Here is a 20,761-nt window from a genome sequence, read left to right as displayed (position 1 = left end):
AACAAAGACCGAAAAAAAATGCAATATGGTAGGCAGAAATTGTTAACAAATTATAATAGATTTACATTAATGTACTGAATTTCTACTTAATACAAATGTACTATGTTTTATGAAAATTGAAACGTAATCTATTTGGAGGAGATTCTTATAAGTTCTAAGAACTTGTGTTGAAAAACCAATAAATTAAAAATATGTTCAGACCATTTACTTCTATACAAACTACTCAGTAACCATATGCTTAGAGCACATGTTTATACCCCACCCCTTCCTCTATGTAAATATCACAATCTAGAATAAGCTTCTTTTTTATTGGAAGAATGAACATGTTGAATAATTCAGATATCTCAAACAATTAATAATCCTCATCTTGCTAATTTTGAATAAACTTGTACTAAAAAAAATAATAAATAGAGGAAAAGTTCTTTTTTCTTTGTAAATAATTTATTTTTGTAAATACATGTTTTATGATAATATTCATAAATTATTTAGTACTGAAAGAAAAGAAACAATTTGTGTTAAATCAGACTGACTAACAAACACATGCATTGTGATACGTAAACTCTTTGACATGCACTTATAAATACAAATAAACTCGGTCAGCTTGTCTTTTATAGATCTTGCACCCGACAAGGCTAAGCTGTGAGCAGAGTCGAAAGTATAAACTCCCTCTGTGTAGCATCTTATAAACATACTCAGTCACAAACTCTGCCATCAAATTTACTTTTTACACAATGCAGTATTTGTTTACCCTTAAAAAAAACACAAACAGAAAGAGAGAGAGAGAGAGAAAGAAAAAAATCAACACTCTTCGAAACCAAAATGAAGAATAGTATCATTACTTCCGAGATGTAGGTGATATAATTTGACTGAATTTGTCAACATTTTCCCGTGTATTGATTTCCGCTATTGAAATAAATTTGCTTGTACTAAATGCCAATTTTGATCCTAGGGAGATTAAATATTGTGGTAAATGCATGATATTGCTACAGAATACATTCATTCAATGACAGAAAAAAAAATGCAAATAAATTATTAAATATACACATAAAAGAATATGTTAAACTAATAAAAATCAATAAAACAAATTCAAACAAAACTGGCAATAATAAAATATTGATAATCTATGAAATGGACGGAAACATGTTTTTTTCAAAGGACTTAGATTATTGTCATTAAGGGAGATAATTCAGATTTTTCTTCCAGACAAATTATCAATGTTGAGAATCTGACATCAATACATTGACTTATAATGAACATAAAACTTATTCTTCAAAATGAATACCAGTGCAATCAACACTAAACAGATAAGATGGAAGCTTCTCGGAATGCCTTCCCAGCACACCATTTCAATATATACATGTATCTGCCATCAGTACAATGATATATAACAAAACAATGCGGGAGTAATTCTTTCTCTCCGAGTCAATTTGCAACAGATTCATGTTGAAAATAACTGATTATGCACATTAACAAACTTAAAATTTACCCAAATCAGAGGCTAATTTGTAATAATCAAATTCATTGAGTACATAGAATGCATCAGTACCAAAAGCACTGATGGAATATATAAATATGGAAATATCACAGACGTAACGAATCTAAAATATCAAGAAAAACTAGGTGCTAAAAAAAAGACCTTCTACACCAATAGGAGAGACTATGCCATCTTCATTTCTCTTGCTCTGTTATCATCAAAATATAATTAGCTAGGAAATCTAGAGCCATTGTGTCTGATATCACAGGAGATGTCTAAATCTGTCCGGGCAGTGGATTTCATACACACCACATTCATATTTGATCTATTCAACTCGTATTTGTCAAAAGTCTACATGCATACTGAACATTTATATCTATATGTATAAAAATATGCATCATTTGTTTAAAGTATTTTGGTAACTAAGTTGGTGGGGCTGTTTTTGCTGCTGTGTGGGGATCATAAGACGTCCTGTCCGATTCCTTTGGTGGATGTTTCCGATGGATCGTCCAGGTAGCTGCTTCTCTCCGGACTCCGAGCTCTTCTGGCTGAGGAACTCAGGAAGGATGTGTCCGGACTTCTGTATCTAAAACGAAATCAAAGTATTGAAAACCTCTATAAGAAATATGATTTTATTTTTGGGGGGTGGGGGTAGTGAAATAATGTATAGCATTCAATATCATTTTACTTTTTCCAGGAACATTGTCTCATCCGATTGTCTAATGATTAATCGCCATAATTTGAGCCACTTCAATATTTAGTCAAAACATGAAAGAGCAGTGGATTTCCAAGAAAACTCTTTTGCTCTGTCTATCAAAAGTTTACATTTATTTCCTAACTACTTGTGGTTTCATCAATATTCAATGACCACAAAGAACAAGGGATGTTATTGGCCGAAATATGCCGTGTTTCAAATATACACAGCACAAAACATTTTGAAAAGCCTTGAATTTATCAAATCCAATGGTGTCTAACTAATATGTGTGATTTAAACATTTACATCTTGAAATTTATACTGAAAACTGTTCAGTTTTAAGCAAAATGTCGAAATTTTAAATGTGACACCATGCATTTTTCCGTAAGAAATTGTCGATTTGCTGTTAATCTGTGTTGTAAAAACATACCGGTATCTGTGCATGAGTTTCGGGCTTGTGAACCGGAGATAACACATTTTAAACTGTTTAAATCTGCATGCAGCCTATTTCATTGAACTTGTGAAATTATAAGTGTTTAAACAAAATTTTTTTTTACATATTTTCGCCTATATGAATACACGTACATGTATATACTTCTGATGCATTATACCACATTATATCTTTTATAATCAAGTAATTTTCTGTTGATTTGAGAAACTATTCCAAGCTGTAGCGAGTCAGTTAAATACAAGTACCTTACGGCTTCCATTAATTATTTACCAAAGTACAGGAAAATAAAATTTTCTAAAGCTGTCTGAGAAAGATGGAGTCAAAAATTTTGAGACAAGATCATGGAAGGAACTTTATCTTAATGTTTAAAGTGTCTTATAAAGATTACGTCAAAAACTTTCAGACAAGATCAAGGAAGGAACTTTATCTACTGATCACTTATTTCCACTCAATGGTTTGAGTTAAAATAAAAAAAATAAATAAAAAATAAAAAAAAATTAAAATAAAAACATATTAAGCATTGCATCATGTTAAGTCTGTTAATTCCTGTGCTTCCACGGGGCTTCATCTAGTGTATTATAGGAAAAAATCAAATTTAAAATTACATAAAATATAAAACTATATATATTATTATTTTTGAGAAGGTACAATTGTTTAGTTTCTCTTAAGTAAATAAATAAATAATTTAAGTTTGTTTAAAATAACTAAATAAAAACAAAGAAGTATTATTCTTGAATACCCCATTTTTCACGTATATACACCGGGTGTTACACTTTGTTGAGCCATGTTGCATCCTGTTTCGTAAGCTGTACTTTATGTATGATTTAAGAATCAGTGGAACAATATTAATTAGTGCTAACAATATGATAACTTATCAATTTATACATTCTGTTAATCAGCTTCTCACTCAGTGTCGATAACATTGTTGATGTCCATAGCAATAGATAAAGGTGTAATATTGACGTCGTTAAAATATCATTTTCCGTTTTCATTTTTTTAAAAAATTCATAGTGTTCACATGTGACAACCAACACTATTTTAATTTTATGATGAAATTATGAGCCTGCATATATACTATAAAAGTGGTTGTCGCATGTGAAAGTGTCTAATTTGATTGAAAACTACTCATAAAACATCATATAGTAACGCATTTGAACAAGCATTCAATGTTAGCGCACATTAATGACGTCATAATGAAAAATGACGTCAATTTAGTGCCTGTAGGATTTAGCTCATATCATACTTAGTACAATGCACAACATCAATAAGGCGGACAAAGACGTTGAAAATATCGTGAATTTTGTGGCCAAATAATGTCAATAACGTATCTTTTTTTTCCTTGTTTGGCAAATTAACAAAATTAAAAGCCACTGTCCACAAATTTGTGTACCTTAAATAATGCTGGATTAAAAAAAAAGGTTGAAAATTGAGGCAATGACTAATATGATTGAAAGCTTGAAAGCACAGTATTCTGTTCCAAATTTTGGAAGAAAAGATTATTAACTGACCTTGATGGGCTAGGTGACCTTGATCGCGACCTTGACCTAGCTCTGGCAGTGAAGCTCCTGTTGTAGCCTGGGTAGCTGCTGTACTCCATTGTGGGGATGGGGGGGTTGATGTTGTGACGTCGTAGTTCCTGTACCGCCCGCTCCCGCTCAAACTTTTCACTGGTCAAGTTCCGCCGAAGCCTCTCAACGTCACCTTCCAGTTCCACGTTGCGAGTTCTTAGTGATGCAATTTCCCGTCCTTGACTTTGACTGAAAGAATTGAAGATATTTACATGAGAGAAAGAGCTAGGTATATTTGCATTACCAATTTTATTCTGAAATTACCAGTTATAATTTGTTACAATCTCCAAAAGTAGATTCTTATACTTGTACATGAAAAGACAGAACCTTCTTACTATAACAGTTTTTTAAAACAGTTAAGGTTCAAAATTATGGATTTTCCTCATAGTGCTCAATATCCTATAAGCTGTTTCTTTGCCATATGGGTTAACATACGTTTTTTATTCGAAAATAGTTATCACATTTTTATCCTTCATGATTTTGTTTTGGTGATTTCTAAATAAATGATTACACGGCTATCTTAAGAAAAAACACTTTTCTTAAAGAGTTGATGTTAAATGCCCCAGATGATTCTTCCTAAATTTAACACACAAAAAAATATCCACTTAAAAAAAAAAAAACCAGTCACAGGGTAATTCTGTGAACCAGTTCAAATGAGTGACAGACTTACATCTTGCTTTCGTTAAGTGCCAGCCTGTCCTTCAACATCTGGATCTCGGAGGACTTCTCCTGCTGCACGAGCTGGCTCTGGAACTCCTTCTCGCGGTTGTTCTGTAACAGCCCCTCCAGGTTCTTACTGTTACTGCGCTCACTCCCCAGCTGTTGCCTCAGCAGCTCTGTCTCCTGCTTCATGTCATCTATCAGGCTCGATAACTGTAATGGTAATAAAACTCAGTCAGAGTTTCCCTCTATTTTTAAAAGGTAATAAATCCCGATACATGTACATATATCTTTTTTCTGCAGGTGCAAATGTTTTGCATTTTGATTCCAAATAGGTCAAAAAATTTTTTTTACATTTTTGTGAATTTTGTATAAATGACTATAAAAAAAACAGTATTGAATTGTAATTGAATTTTGGGAGATGGAAAGCAGCAAAATATTATAGAAGAATAGTATCCTGCAGAAAAAGTCCAATAATAATGTAATAGATTCAAAAAGTTTTCTCTCAAATCTTATTAGTAAGAAACAAAAATTAAGAATGCAATTAATCATAATTGAACACAAAAAATGCAATATCAAAATCCTCACTAAGTAAAAAAAAACCAAACAATCTTTTAACACTGTACTCACAAATTTACTTTTATTAGTTGAACTAGTATACCATGACTAAATTCATAATACAAATACCTGTAATATATACGTATATTCAGCATAAAACTAGTGTGATGATATTTAAGGGAGATAACTCAATTCACAAAACCCTCACCTGTTCTTTGTCGAGTGAGGTTGAGGTGAGTTGTCGTTGAATGGATTCCTTGGTGGCCTCCAGCTTGGCACAGAGTTCACGGACCGCTGTCAGATCTTCCAGCAGGTTCTGTTTGTCTTCCTCAGTCTGTCTCATGGCCTCCTCCAAGTTACCGACAGAGCGTGTCAGGTTGGATACCTGTAACTCGTAGGCCTGCTCTGCATTCAAGTGCTGCAACAAAGACAGGTAGAAAGTCAGTCAAGATTAGTAAGGAAATCAATTACTGTAAACTGGTGCAGTCTCTTGGAAATTCTATTAAAGCTATATTTAAACCAATAAACCTACTGATTTTCTAAAACCATAGGACAAATCATATTTGTTGAGTGACAATGTTTTAACATAAGAATCATTTATAGTATGAAGTAAAAAAATGACATACATTGTATTATCTGTCTTGAATTAATTTTCATGAAAAATAAGTAGAAATAGTGTGAAATGAAATCAAATATGAAACTTAGAATAACAACAGGAAACTAAATTGATAACTTGAAAAACAGTTCAAAATACCTTAACTTTCCTTTTACTAAATTCAACCTATGATAAAGTTAACAAGAGTAGAACCAGAATCATGGATAGAAAACATGTGTATTAAACTTGTGTGAACTTTGACTATAGATCAACAAACAAATAGTCCTACCTCCTGAATCTCCCTTTCGAGGTTGTCAAGCTTGTCCCTTGCTCGCCTGAGTTCTGAGTCCTTGGTCATCAGCTCGAGCCTGAGATTGGATCCCTCGCTCTCGAGCTGATGAGTTGAGGTTTGGTACTGTTCGGCCTCAGCGGACAGGGCCCTGTACTGATCTAACAGGTCCGTTCTCTCATTCTCCTGTAACACAATAATGGCAGTTGATAAAAACCATGATTAACATACTATATCACATAAAGAATGTAATTTACTTTTTTGTATGAAAATACAGAAGAATTATGCCCAAACTCATAACCACTGCAAAATTAATGTTCACCATATATTAAAAAAAAAATGAAAAGCATAAGAGTTGATAATCATGAAAATCTCCTTGAAAAATGAAACATTTTATTTTTCTTTTCTGAAAAACGCATGAATTTATAACTAAATATACATAGAAAGATATGGCAATACAAATATTTTTGATATTTTTTGTTACCCTAACAAAATTTTTTTTAAACTGACCTTCCGTGCAAGCACGTCTTCGATGCGTTTGACCTCCATGATGTAGTCCTGAACCTGGTGTTTGAGCTGTTCCCTTTCTTCCAGCGTCTCTTGGAGTTCAGAGTTCAACTTCTGGTTCTCTCGGGTCATCACGGAAAGGTCGTCCTGCAGACGTCGATTCTCCCGCAGCGCGATGTCTTTACTCCTGCTCGATTCACTCAGGTCTTCCGACGTACTGTCTAGTTGACGACGCATGCTCTTTAGCTCACGATCCTTCAGGCTAAGGTTGTCATTAGCATGCCTATATAACAGAATAATTAGGAAATATGTGTTGTTAAGATTTATATTTCATCAACTGAAAACAAAATTGTATTTTTAAAATGAATTTTCTTGTTTTTAAGAAGGCATATCAATTCACTAATTATGAAAATTATCATTTACGATTCAACACTTAAAGAATAAATACTTACTCTAACTGTGCTTCAAGCTCACTCACTCGAATCTTTAGGTCACTCAACATCTTCTCCTACAATTTACAGAGACATCTAATATTACCTATCATTGATACATGTAGCTGAGTTGCTCCTTATAAAAACTTTAATCAAAATATTTTATACATTCATCAATCATATATTTTATTAAAGAAAACTGCCACCACAGCAATTACCTTGTGTAAGATATCTTCATTAAGGTGGGCAATCTTCTCTGTCTTCTCATCCACCGTGTGCTGCAGAGAGTCTTTTTCCCTGTCCATGGCGTTGATGGTAGCCCTGAGCTGACTGATGTCGTCCTTGGCTATCTCCAGGGCCCGCTTCAGCTCCCCACACTTCTCCTCGAGGGCAAGTCCTCGCTCCTCCTGGTTGTGGAGTTCCCTCTCTCTGTGGGACAGTCTCTTCTGTGAGTCCTCCAAAGATTTCTCTGTTTCCTCAGCAATCAATCTGTGATAATCAGAGATCAATGCTTTAGTCATTTTTTTCATTTTATTGTTGTGGAATCAGATAATTTAAACTTTGTGAACTGTTAATTCAAGAAAACATTACCAAAATATTAAGTAATGTTTCAATAATGATAAATCTTTATCAAATAAATGATTTGATTATCCTCAAAATGTCATCCCTAAATTCTGCATACATGTATTTGATCAATGAAAATTTAAATTCTGTATATCAATTCTTTGAAAGCAGCCTTACTTCATCTGTTCTGCTGTGGACCTGCTCTGGGCCTGGTTGTCCTGAGCCTGTCCGAGGCGCAGGGCCTGCTCCTTCACCTGGTCCTCATAGCTCCTCACGTCCTCCCTCAGTGTGGCGATCCTCAGGGACATCTCGTTCTTCTCCACCTCAGCCTGATAAAATATTCATCAAAAAATGAACATCATATTGAAGCTTATTTAAAAAATATTATCAGGACGGAATCTTATCCAAATTATCTTTAACTTTAAATATAATAATAAATTCACATTAAATTACTTTTATCCCTTCGATTTTTAAGAAAACAAATTGATCCATGATTAAGTATTTTTTTAAAATTATCATATTATTTTCTTATTTTGTTGTACAGATAAAAAATTTGACTATTTCAAATTCCACTGTTTAAACAGTTTAAAATCAAACAGATAAGATTCATTCACAAGAAAAGAGTTGCCAAAAAAATATTTACATGATGTAGAGCAGAGTCGAGATCCTCAATCTTCTGTTCAAGCTTAGCTCTGTCAGAGAGGGAGGTTTCTGTGGCGATCTTCAGCCTCTCTCTGAGGCTGTCTCTCTCCGTTGTCATACGTCGTAAGTCCTGGAGAGCGTCGTCTCTCTCCGTCTCCACACGACGTAGGATGGCCTGGGCTGCCAGTGAGGTCTTGGGGGACTTTGGAGATTTCACAAGCTCCCTCCTCACTCTCTGGAGCTCGTCTTTAGTCTAGAAATAAATCAATATGCAATTTAGTGTATAAATAATTAAGGTGCAATTTTAAACTTAATATCACTTATGCCTAACTTAATATTTATACTTTCAGAAGGATTGAAAAAAATGTTTCTTCACCACTTAATCCTTTTTCAAAATTTTCCATCCTTTTTGGAAGATAAAAATTATTATAAAATCTTATTTGTTTAATATTACTAAAAAATACATTTCAAGCTAACTAACCTCCTCATACATAATGTTAAGCTTGTCTCTCTCTGCAGTCAGAACCTTGACATTGGCTTGAATCTGTAACATAAAACACTAGCTAAAACATGCAAAAAAAAATTCCAAATGTTTTCAAGGAATAGGATACTGACCACAGAAAAAAAATCTATATAAGAAAACATTAGCTAAAAACTGGAAAAAATTTCCAAAGGCTTTCAAGGAATAGGATACTGGTCACAGAAAAAGATGAAAACTTCAATATCATCCTACCTCTGCCATGTGTCTCTCAAACTTGTCCAATAGGGCCTTCAGGTCATCTCTTTCTCTGATGACCTTTGATAGCTCTGGATCATCTGAGGTGAAATTCTGCAAATGAGGGATCCAATACATGTATAAAGAATATAAAAATTCAGTAGAAAATTTCCTACAAGTGCTATCCTGTATTTTGCTTTACTCAAAAATTGCACAAACAAATAACTTTCAGAATATTTTATCTGAATTATTGGTGCTAGCTTTCTCCAATATTTGAATAAAACATCTACTAGCCATTTATTCAAATGAAAATGGCATCATGAAAACAGACAAAGATATTTAATGTAGGACCGACCTTGGTAGGAGTGGCTCGAGCAGACGACGAGGACTTTCTGACAGCCTTAAGGACTTCATACTCCTTCTTATAGTAGTCTCTCTCCTCCTCCATCACCCGAATTATCGTCTCATACTGAGCAACCGTCTATAAATACAAAATCATCAATTGTCAATTCCCATGCTAAAAACTTATGACCTATAAAGATGAAATATCACCAATTCCATGCTCAAAAGATGAAATTAATTAGTAGCAAGCAAATCAGTGTCTAAAGTCTCAATTACCTCAAGAAGCTTTTATCTGACCTTCAGATTACTGTAAATTCCTTATTATATGCAAGGTATTAATGTCCACATAAAATTGTAAGAAGCAGTCCTCGCAGATTTTAAAAATTTCTCATTTATTTTTCAGACAGTTTTGAGCTATATGAAATTATAACAAAAAATTGGTGTTCGCTATTTTATATTCTCATGATCTGATCCAAAACAGTGGAAAAGACGATTTTAGTACTCATGTAAAATAAGGAATTTACAGTAAACATCACATATTTCATGCTCAAAAGACAAAATTATCTAAAAGCTTACAAATTATTGTCTAAATTCTAAATCTTTTTCTCCAAATGATACCTTTTTATCGGACTTGTTAGCAGCGTCTCTGACGGGACTACTACTGCGAGAGGATGGTCGGGATCGGATTGGACTTCTACTACGGGTCGGTATCTCTCCCCTCAGCATCTTCTGTAGAGCCTCGGTCTGATCCTTGTAGTAATTCCTCTCCTCCTCGATGCTTCGGATGAATGCATCCAGCTTAGTGGCCGACTTTGGTTTCTTGCCGTTGACTGTGGTTGCAGGGCCATTCTTCCTCTTCAGTCTTTCAATTTCCAAAACAAGTTCCTTTTCTGCAGACAAACAAAAGATTAAGGTAACACTCTTAGTTTCATTTTACATGACACTAAAGGCTTTTTCTTCCAAACTGCTTGAAATTGCTTTCAAAAATTTGAATATTTTGTCAGACACCAATTCACATAGAAGTCAATCAGTTTAGAACACAACAGGGGATCATAGATGTTTCACACCTTCCTTTAGCAATTTGTTTTATTACAATATCGCTACTTACCGTTGGTCATCATCTTGTTACATCGGTTGCTGAGGCGCTTCTTGTCCTCCTGGACACGGTCCAGTAGTTCCTCCAATCGGAGCAGGTCGCCGTTCTTGACCGAGAGCTGAGCCTTCACCTCACTGATCTCTTTGTTCGTTCTCTGGTTCTCCTAGAGTATATGAAAAAACAGTGGCAATTAATAAAGATTTAATAGGCAGTCCCATATCTTTTTCTGATTAATCAATAGAATAAATGTGATTACCAAACAGTGCTATACAGTGCTTTCTTAGAAATATATTTTGGCATTATGAATGTGACTATCTAAAGCTTAATACCAGTAAGCTTTATAAAGGCCAAGAAGAAAAACAAAGCATTATTTAAACAAATATTTTGCAACTGACTTACAGCTTTGTATTGAGCAATAGTAAGATCTAAATCTTCCAGTTCATGTCTTGATTTCTCAAGTTCATCCTGCAAAATATTTTTAAAAAAATTGTTTTAATACAAGTGCAAAAACAAGGTGAAAATGTAAATCTAAATATAAACAGTGGGCTAAATCAACCAATCAAATACCATAGATCATTTACTGCAATAATATGTTGATCTCCATGACAACCCTACCTTGGCCTCCATCATCTCCCGATCAGCCGTGCGGACCACTTGGTTCTTGTCCGTCTCCAACCGCTTGGCCATCCGATCCACATCTCGGAGATCAAGCTCCAACTCCTGGATTCGAGCCTCTTGGTCTCGGATGGTGATTTTACTCTTACTCAGACTCACTTCCTGTTCCTCTTTAATCGCATTGCAATCCTGGTACTTCCTCTCGAGTTCACGAGTTTTCTGCTGCAGGAAGTCAATCTGCAAAAAACAATGTTCATATAAATATCAAAAATATACTTGAGCAAGTCTTTTTGTTACTGAGTGCAGATGCTTAGTATGATTTTATCATAATTTAATGAGCAACTAATTTAAGTGGATTTTGATGGTGAGACAGGCAACAAATGTTCACTGAAGGAAATGTTGAAACAATTATAGTGGGTCAGACCATTGTTTAATTTCCCTAAAACTGTGTATTCTTCTAAATTCCACAAAAATAAGTAATGAAGAGAAACAAACAATATTCTGGCATATCTTTCTTAAAGTAAAAGCATTCAGATTTAAAAAAAAATAATAGTGGTGTCACATACTTCATACAACTATGATGCTTGAGGATACATGAAATTTTGAAATTGTCATGAATTCTGAGTTTACATGTACGTCTCATAGTCCAAACAGATGTACATGTACATGTAATTGATGCACATATCGATAATTATTATTGAGGATATACAGAACTGTACTGGAACTTTTCACACATTACCTGGATGTTCAGGTGAGATATCATGCGCTCGTTAGCCCTGTTGCGGGCCTCCAGGGCCACAACGTCCGATGGTCTACCACCCTCCAACATTCTGTTCAGTCGTTCTATTTCCTCATCTCGGTTGGCAACCTAGAATAAGCACAGCCAACCCGTTAGTTGGTCAGTAAACTTGACAAACATCAAAGAAAATATAGATTTTTAAGCATAACAGAATTTTAAATCAGGTCAGTCAATGAATGTATTTATAAATTATGAATATTTTCTTTGACTGTATGAACAACTTCAAGCTCTATTAGAGATGTTGAGTTTTATGCAGTTTTGTTTTGTTTTTGTGAGACAAGAGGAAAGTTCAAAGTGGTAAATAAAAGTTTTTCCCCAGACACCATTCTCTTCATAAAAGGCTATTCAAGTGAGAGAGAACTTTAAATCTACACACTACAATATGGCTTATGGCTTTTAAATACACAATGTAAATGCATGAATTAATAAAATAAAAGTGAATCAACAAAGGATAGATTGATCAGCTTTATAGAAGAATTCCTGATCAGAAAAACTGATGCACTAGAAACCAAACAACCCAAACAGTGCTAATCAAATAAATTTCTATACAGACTATTAAAATCAAATACATGTCAGTGTATGTACGCTGAATACTAAATAAAGATATTTTCTAGCAATGTAAATCTACAAGCTTTTACACAGTAAGAATTTTGTATCTTATAATTTTTTTGTTGTTGTATAATTCTTTTTTTACATGCATGGATATATATGAATTGGGAACAAACCCCATGCACTGTCTGCAAGAAGCACTTATATCTGAGTGTTTTATAATATCTAAAGGGTTTACACGTTAGCGTTGTGAAGTAACTATATTTATTAGACACATTACATGGAGCTTGCTTTTTCTCCTCTCTTCTCTCTTTAATCCATCAGTTGCTCCCCCTGAACTTTTGGACGGCGACCTTTTCGTGACCCGTTTCTTTCTACTGGTGTCGGTCACTTTACTCGACATCCTGTGGGGGGGAATGCCTCTAGTTCACTCACACACATATATATCAAGTACTTAGTGGGTAAACAATGTAATTGTGCGCTTTTAGACAAGAAGGGGGTGTGCTTGTATGTGCCTTTAAACAGTCAGACTAGCAAAATTCAGAAGATTTAAACTTTGCAGAGTTTGTGTTGGGTTGAGATAAGCAGGTGATCGCCTTGATAGCCAATAATTCTGCCATTCACAGAGTAAATAAATACAAATGTTCCTGTTACATAGAACGACTAACTGGACAGCTACTGACACTATCATATGCATTCAAAGATATCTTATCTAGAAAACATCACTTATGCCTAATCGCCTAAAAAAAGATGTCCCAATCAACAATTCAAAATTATAGGTATACTTCTTTGGGCATGGGAAACTAATTTCTATGTCTGGTTTATCATGAAAATACATGAAGGCCTCAAAAGAAAATTCTGTCAGATTTTTTTTCCTAATCATTAGTTAAAAACTGGGTGTAACAATTTGTCCTTTATATATAACAATGTACCAAATCTAAACAAAATCTCACACCTTTAACAATAGGGCCATTATCGATCTGTGTAACGGACACCGTTACAGAGTAACACAATAAGACCAAATGTCATTCCACACCAGAGACTGCAAAGGCTAAAGTTGAACCATATCAGAGGCGTATAAAATATGATGAATATACTGATTAAAAACAATTACCTACCTATAAATGCCTTCTCAAATGCACCCACAGAGAAGAAAAACAGAAAGGGAAAATGGCAGTATTTTAATTCACCTGAGCCCAATCATGCCCAAGCTTGATGCCTTCTGCAGGATTTTTATCTTTAAATGTATGCCATATATTGAATAGGTACACCACAGTCAATTCACAAGGCAAATGCCCAATCATTTTCTATATCCACAATTTTGGTACCCCAGATAATGAATATAAACAGGCAATGCAATTTGTAAAGATAAAGATAAAAATGTACAGAAGTTCCAAAATGGTCTTTTTGTGTCTCCATACTTTAATCAAGTTATCAAAGCAATGCATGAAATGTTGTGTATAATGGAATACAAGGAATATGCCCAATTCACCAAAAAAAATGAGTTTTCAAAATAATTCCTCTAGATTAGAAATACTACTTCTTTCAATATGAAAGACAAGTTTAATGTACTGTACAGATATTATATTAACCAAATCCAATCATTATGAAATTCTTTCAAATTTAAATATGCTGACATTAAAAATCCATTTCAATGTATTCTACATACCAAAGAGAGTAGATCTCAATTTATTTCATAAAATCAATGAAAAGGAAATCTGACCTCTTTTTGATAAAGAATTTGAAGTGAGATTTCTGAGCAACATAACGGAAAATTTAAAACACCTTCACAGTTTCTAAAAAAAAAAAAAAATCAATAAAGTACCTGCCATTAAAAGTTTGCCTTCATAATCTTATCATACATTGTCATAAAACATTTTTGGAAGAGAAGTCAACTTTAAACACTTCTAGTCATAAAGATGGACATTTGTTCAAACAGAGTTCAATCCCCAAACCAATCGAAAACCATTACCATTATACCACTGTAACCACACAAATGGCATCCCGGATCTAGAGACATGCATGTACACATAAAAATTTTATGTACCAGCCATTTCAGAATTCTATAAATAATTCAACAAATATATTCAATATGATACAATTTTACATAATACAGCAAAGGTTATTTGTTTTTGCTGAAGCGGTCTTCTTATTTTGACTTTGTGTATGTAAAATTGACAATAATTACTAGTGTAGAGGTATATGTATTATGAAAAATTCTTGACTGATGGTAATATATACATTGTTACACTAGGTACAACAACAGCAACAACAAATCTTATGTCAAATGTCAAACACAACCACACACATAACAATATGCAATAAATAATCTGATCTCAATACAATATCATAAACTTAATTAGTGAAGAATTAAACGAATGACCTTCATTTCCTTGCTAGTAATATATACCCATAATACACCTGACACATGCACAGATATTGACAATTGCTATCTCCAGGGAATGAAAACCGAGAGAAAAAATTTCAATAATCAATGACAAAGGCGGCCTGGCTTCAGACATTGACAATATCCAATTCTAAAGTTAGTAGTCCATAATGCATTTAATAAATAATGCATCTATGCACACACGTTTCAAGCACTTGAACTTCAATTTTACCAATTCAAAAATACAGATGATCAGAAAAACAATATGATTTTTTACACAGCATATATTGGTACTTTAAAGAAGCTATTCTCCTTAACACTACACATCCTCACCTGTTTTGTGTTGAGGACTGAAACAGTATATTCCCGGCGTAAACGTAATGCCCTTACAGCTTAGTGATACAGAACCCTCTTGGTTCCCGCTCTCAGGCAGAATTTACTACAGTTACTATAACCCAGTCAAGTCCCGGCTTGTTCCATTCAATGAATACTCCCTTAACAGGTCAATGATTGGCAATTTAGAAGCCGGCATTTAAATCTTTTTTCACAATAAGACCTCAAAACTGTGGGGTATATTTTTTTGTTTTTTTAGAAAAACTGTGATAATCATTTAAAAACATCTTTGATCGTTATTCCATATTTTCATAATTTAATTGACTAATGGGTAAATTTATCAATATTATTCAAAGAATTTCATAGCAGTGAATTTCCCTTTGGTGACCCTCTGAGTAGCGGTATTTAATTTATACCTGTATGCATGTTCAGTATTGGAAAGCTAAATCAGCCAAATTTAATCTTGCAAGGTGGATAAATTCTAGCTGTTTAGGAAAGGAAGGACAACAGAATTAAATTGCCATTGTCAGTTTTATGCTAAACTTATATATTGGAATGTAATTCATTTCCAGTGTCACAGTGTTTTGCAGAATTATTGATCGCTTACACACATTTAGTATGTGACAAAAATATGCTACAGTGCATTGAGGATTATTAAAGATATTTATAGTTTTGGTATTATCTATGTTTATTTTGTGGAGTATTTATAATAAAGCTTAAACATTTTATTTCTAAACATTATTATTATTTTTTAATTCTCCGAAAGCAATAAATTTTATGAAAATAAAGAAACATGAAATTTGGTTAATACATTATACTATTGAATGACAGCATATATATAAGTTGGAGGTTTACTCAGAATTTTTTTTTAAAATGATGATATCTTCTTTTTAAATCACAACATGAAACTTATATGAAGTAAATACTGGGGTTCTGAAAAATCACCTTCAAATACTACCAAACAACTAGAAAACTGACCAGTCAGGAAGGGCCCCGCTATGACAATTAATATAGAGAAGTGAAAAAAACTTTGAATTCCATCCTCTTTATATTAACAATGATAAAAAATAAATGCCCGGCAGAAGATGTAAAGAACTGGAATATATAGGATCTCGTGATTTGTAGTTGGATATGATTTTCATCCAACAATTAAAGTGTTTTTTTCTTGAGCCTTAGTGAGGGGATAAAACACACAAGTTGGATAAAAATCATATTATACTACAAATCATGAGATTCTATTTATCCCATATTTTATACACCGCAATCAATGTTTACACTGTTTATAAAACTCTACATTATTTTTACTTCATTATGCCTAGGCAAATCCCATTGTAAAGTCACAACTGTGGAATATCAAAAAAATATCCAATGAGTCATATCCACGGGATAAAGTGGGTTAACATGGGATGAAATAAAATTTGTTAAAAAAACAAAGAATTGATACCAATGCAATGATACCTAGGCTTTGCCTCTATTCAATAAAACTATCATAAATCATTGTGTACGGTATTTTAACCAAAAAAAATATGAATATTATATTTCAAATCCATATTTCAAAGAATGTACACAATACTACACATCATTCAAAATTGACCTTAACTTCAAAACAAAGTTCATTTGCAGACACAGGCAGTGCAGTAATTAATCTCAATGTGACAGATAAAGATAAAGCTTAGGATTTTCTTCCTGTGGAAGGTTAATTAATCCCAAAGGACAAATATTGCACAGCCTTCCATGTATACAATGGTAACATTCTCAGCAGTTATCTCTCTTTGCCCATTCATTCTCAGCAGTTATCTCTCTTTGCCCATTCTTCTTATGCTTAGTTAGGAATCTACCCCACCACCCCAGCTCCAAACCAGAAGACATAGAGAACCAAACTTAGCATCAAAATATGTATTTCTGCCTACTGAACTACCATACCAAATTTGAACTTGATTGGGCAACCATAAAAAAAGTTATTAGAAAAAAACAGGAAATTTGTGGACGGAAGAGTGACAGACGGACGGACGGACAGAAGGACGGACGGACAGAGTGATTACTATAGGGCACCCGCAAATCCTTGCGGGGCCCTAAAAATTAAAAATGAAAAAATATATGGGCCAAAAAGCATGATAAGTTATCAGAATTGTTATTCAAAAAGATGTTCCATATGGACCATAGGTTATAAGCTGACCATTGATGAGGCCAGATCCTTTGAAGAATAGAATGTTAAACCCTACATTAGAGCTTTGAAATTCTGCCATTGTGCTAAACATGACCTTCGGTATACTGTGGAATCATTAATTTTCGTGGGGGCCAATTTTTGTGGATTGCTTATATTTTACAGGTTCGTGGGGACGTAATTTTGTGTATCCTCTTAAATCTACAGAAGGAATATGTCTTTATTATCCTAATTTATTAATTCGTGGGGGATATTAATTCGTGGATGAGAGGTACCCAGGAATTCCACGAAAATTGAGCCACCATGAAATCTAATGATTCCACAGTACATTATTATGATTATCATAAAAAAGCAACAACAAGAAAAATGTGACAACCTCTGTCCCTCCCCCAATGCAGACACAACAGTGATTTGCTATATAGCTGTGGGATAATACTAATAGTTATGCTCTAGTCTTCATCACTTTTTTCTTCAAAATATAATCCATTACATAAATGTCATGCAGTTCATAAACTGGGACTAGAAACTTTATGCTTTTCAGTTATGCATTGTCTGTTAATATATCGGTACATGTATTAATTTTGAATTTCCTTTCTGGATGCCCAAACAGTAATTTGATTGCACCAAAATATATATATGTAAAAAACTGTTCAACTTTTTGACCAAACATTTTCACTTGGATGCAAAGACCATCAAGATATACTACCATTATTGAATATCAATTTATACTATTTGTTACAATTATAGGATTTGTATAGAATATGTTAAAGTTTTTACTTCACTAAAATAAATACTCCCATGACAGCAATCAAAAGAATGTGCAATAGTGTTTTAGTTTTATATGAGTACATACAAATATCTACCAGTATATACCAGTTCAAATTTTCTTCCTGTTCATAATATGTTTTTGAGCAATGCCTATGTTTATTTTGTTTCAATCCAAGAAATGCTGCAAGATACATTTCAATTATGGGTTTGATGATAAAATTTTGGCTCAGAAATATCCTCACAAGAAAAAGAATTACCACTCGAGCACTTTTAACGATTACTGCACGGACATGTACATACACTACCGGGTACATTATTTTGTTAACACTTAACAGCCAACCAAAAGAACAAAAAGTTAGCAATTGTTAGCACGGTCTATCTACAATAATTCCCAGTTACTGTATACAGGGAAATATTTGCCCCTGTTTTATTTTCACCCCTTTTGCCCTCATTGTCAGCGAATGAATTTAAGACTGGGCAAAATTCAATGTCTCAACTTATCCTTCTGATAACATAACTGTGTCTGGGCAAATTCAAGACGGGGCAAAACTGTTTGCAAGTGAAGCAAGGCGAAAATTACAAGCGGCAAAAATATTCCTGTATACAGTACTATGGTGTTTCTACAAAGCAATGTACAAGCTACATGTACCTCCTCTCTGTGGTACCCTACCTGTTGCTTGAAGCTCTTCAACTTCCTGTCCAGCACTTCTTTTTCGTCACACACCATATTGACCTTCTTCTCAAGCTCCGCAATTTTGCTGTCCGCCACCTGGAGAAGATCAGCCACATAGGGGTCATCTGCTGCGATGAAGGCATTTTTCATAGGGCCTTCAGACGGGGGAACAGCACAGTCAATCTCCATCCGCTGTCGCCGGAATGGTATGCTCTTCTTTTTACCTCCTAGGAAAAAATAATACATCAGTCATGTAATTGACTTTTAGCAGAAATACTTATGATCAAAACAAAAAGTCTATCTTTTTTTGGCAGACAACTTTGGTACCAGATTCAGATTCATAAATAATGAAATGAAATATTTACACACAAAATAATTCAAATTATGTTTCTGTCCGAAAATTTACATAAATACATGTACATATACTAATAGGTAACTGAATTCTCAGATCCTTATTTACCCAAATATTTATATGCATATGAGTAATTATTTTCTGTCACTCAGAGAACACATCTTTGCCAATGCATGCAATTTTACCTGGTGTTTGAACCACAGCATGGAAATTTTTCTCCTGTAAATTGAGAATTCTGTCTGATTTCTCTCTTGACTCCTTCTCTAGTTGTTTGACTTTGTGCACATACTGATTGTTCAGAAATATCAAATCAGCATTTTCATGTTCTAGTTTTCTTAAAGATGCTTTTAGTTCTGAAAGAAAAGTTCACTCTTTATAAATTCATGCTTCAGGAAAATCTGTCAACTATTATAAAAAGACAGTACCGGTAAATGTTCCATGATAAGAAAATGCATATACACAACAAAATTATAACCTAGCTATCGTAACATCATAGTAGTTTTGCTGTCATGTAAATAACTAAATATTAATATTGACAGAAAATACACATACTGGGATATTCTCTGTTATTCAATATTTATATACCGGTACACATGTAGGTAGGAGTAAGATAAAATTGACTACCGGGTAGTACCTCTTACTATGGCGTCTGACTCGTCTTTTTGTTTGATGATTTGTTGATGAAGGTCATTGTTTTCCTTCACTAACTTAGCATTATCACTCTTGTATGGTTCAATAGCACTGTCCACATCCTTTGATTCTACTTCAGTCTTTCCAAGTTGTAGTTTGGTATTTTTCAAACTCTCTGTAGTGTGAACAAGATCTGCGAATAACTTCTCCACAAGTGGCAAAGACTCTAATCCAAGGGTTTGTCTATATCCCAGCTGATCAAGACGTTTACGTAGATTTGTAAACTTCTGCTGAGCTTGTGCTGAAGTTTTATTACCGCTCGACATTTTGCGTATTTCTGAAATATATATCCAAAAGTTCATAAAAGTTAATGCTCCTGTAAATAGATATTTTGTTCATGTGCAACATAAGTAGCAAACACTGCAATGTCTTAAAACTTTAATATTGACTTGCAACTCATTCATTTCTGTGTGTTTTAGTTGAGGCTTAAATTTAAGATCCGAGTTGGAGAATATCAAACATTTATCATATCTTAAGGGTACCAGACTCTAAAACAAGCAGTACTTGATATAATTTCACCATTAATCTATACAATTATTGCCAATTTTATTTGAATGTGCTTATTTGATTTGGTTTGCTATTTGGATGTTTAGGACTTTTCAGATTTGTTTACACCGAGTACATTCGGGTTAAACAGAGACGCTGCATATCCGAGATATTTTCCATTTTTATAAGTTTGAAATGTCGGTTTTGGTGTCTTACCTCTTGACTTCTTTGATGAGGTGAAAATGGAACTCACAGAAACATCCTCCGATTCATCAAATCATCGTTGGAGGCAACGAATCATTGATAAACAAAGTGAAACAAGTATCAACAAGTACTGGTTTTCAAATAATGGCGGAAATT

At 33.8% G+C, this 20,761-nt stretch overlaps 1 protein-coding gene across 4 annotated transcripts; it reads right to left on the bottom strand.

Annotated features, from left to right (window-relative positions):
* Window positions 1-419: 419 nt before the first annotated feature.
* On the bottom strand, window positions 420-20,761 carry LOC128192847 (centrosomal protein of 135 kDa-like). 4 transcript variants are annotated; one of them, XM_052865841.1, is made up of 22 exons: window positions 20,618-20,761; window positions 19,860-20,192; window positions 19,411-19,578; window positions 18,871-19,100; window positions 11,941-12,069; window positions 11,202-11,438; window positions 10,986-11,051; window positions 10,599-10,749; window positions 10,109-10,380; window positions 9,504-9,629; window positions 9,167-9,262; window positions 8,915-8,977; window positions 8,435-8,686; window positions 7,969-8,120; window positions 7,446-7,716; window positions 7,249-7,304; window positions 6,800-7,079; window positions 6,290-6,475; window positions 5,614-5,823; window positions 4,858-5,060; window positions 4,128-4,376; window positions 420-2,060 (listed from the first exon to the last, which is right to left on the bottom strand). In XM_052865841.1, the coding sequence occupies exons 2-22, from the start codon at window positions 20,179-20,181 to the stop codon at window positions 1,934-1,936; spliced, it is 3,846 nt and encodes a 1,281-aa protein (XP_052721801.1). In that variant the 5' UTR covers window positions 20,182-20,192; window positions 20,618-20,761; the 3' UTR covers window positions 420-1,933. The 4 variants fall into 4 exon arrangements, with proteins under 4 accessions (XP_052721801.1, XP_052721802.1, XP_052721803.1 ...); XM_052865842.1 differs by lacking the exons at window positions 18,871-19,100; window positions 19,411-19,578; window positions 19,860-20,192; window positions 20,618-20,761 and adding exons at window positions 12,830-12,953; window positions 15,269-15,373; XM_052865843.1 differs by lacking the exons at window positions 18,871-19,100; window positions 19,411-19,578; window positions 19,860-20,192; window positions 20,618-20,761 and adding an exon at window positions 15,269-15,425.

This window comes from Crassostrea angulata, chromosome 7 (assembly GCF_025612915.1).
Source record: "Crassostrea angulata isolate pt1a10 chromosome 7, ASM2561291v2, whole genome shotgun sequence".
Lineage (NCBI taxonomy): Eukaryota > Metazoa > Mollusca > Bivalvia > Ostreida > Ostreidae > Magallana > Magallana angulata.
The sequence above is the reverse complement of the archived record's forward strand: the minus strand, read 5'-3'. Positions and strand labels throughout refer to the sequence as shown.

Coding starts and splice junctions, on each gene's coding strand:
- LOC128192847 (XM_052865841.1), bottom strand. CDS start 20,181: ATGTCGAGCGGTAATAAAACTTCAGCACAAGCTCAGCAGAAGTTTACA. Junction 8,121..8,434: donor TCGACTCTGCTCTACATCAT/GTAAATATTTTT, acceptor ATATTTTATCAG/GCTGAGGTGGAGAAGAACGA. Junction 7,080..7,248: donor GAGCTTGAAGCACAGTTAGA/GTAAGTATTTAT, acceptor TCTGTTATATAG/GCATGCTAATGACAACCTTA.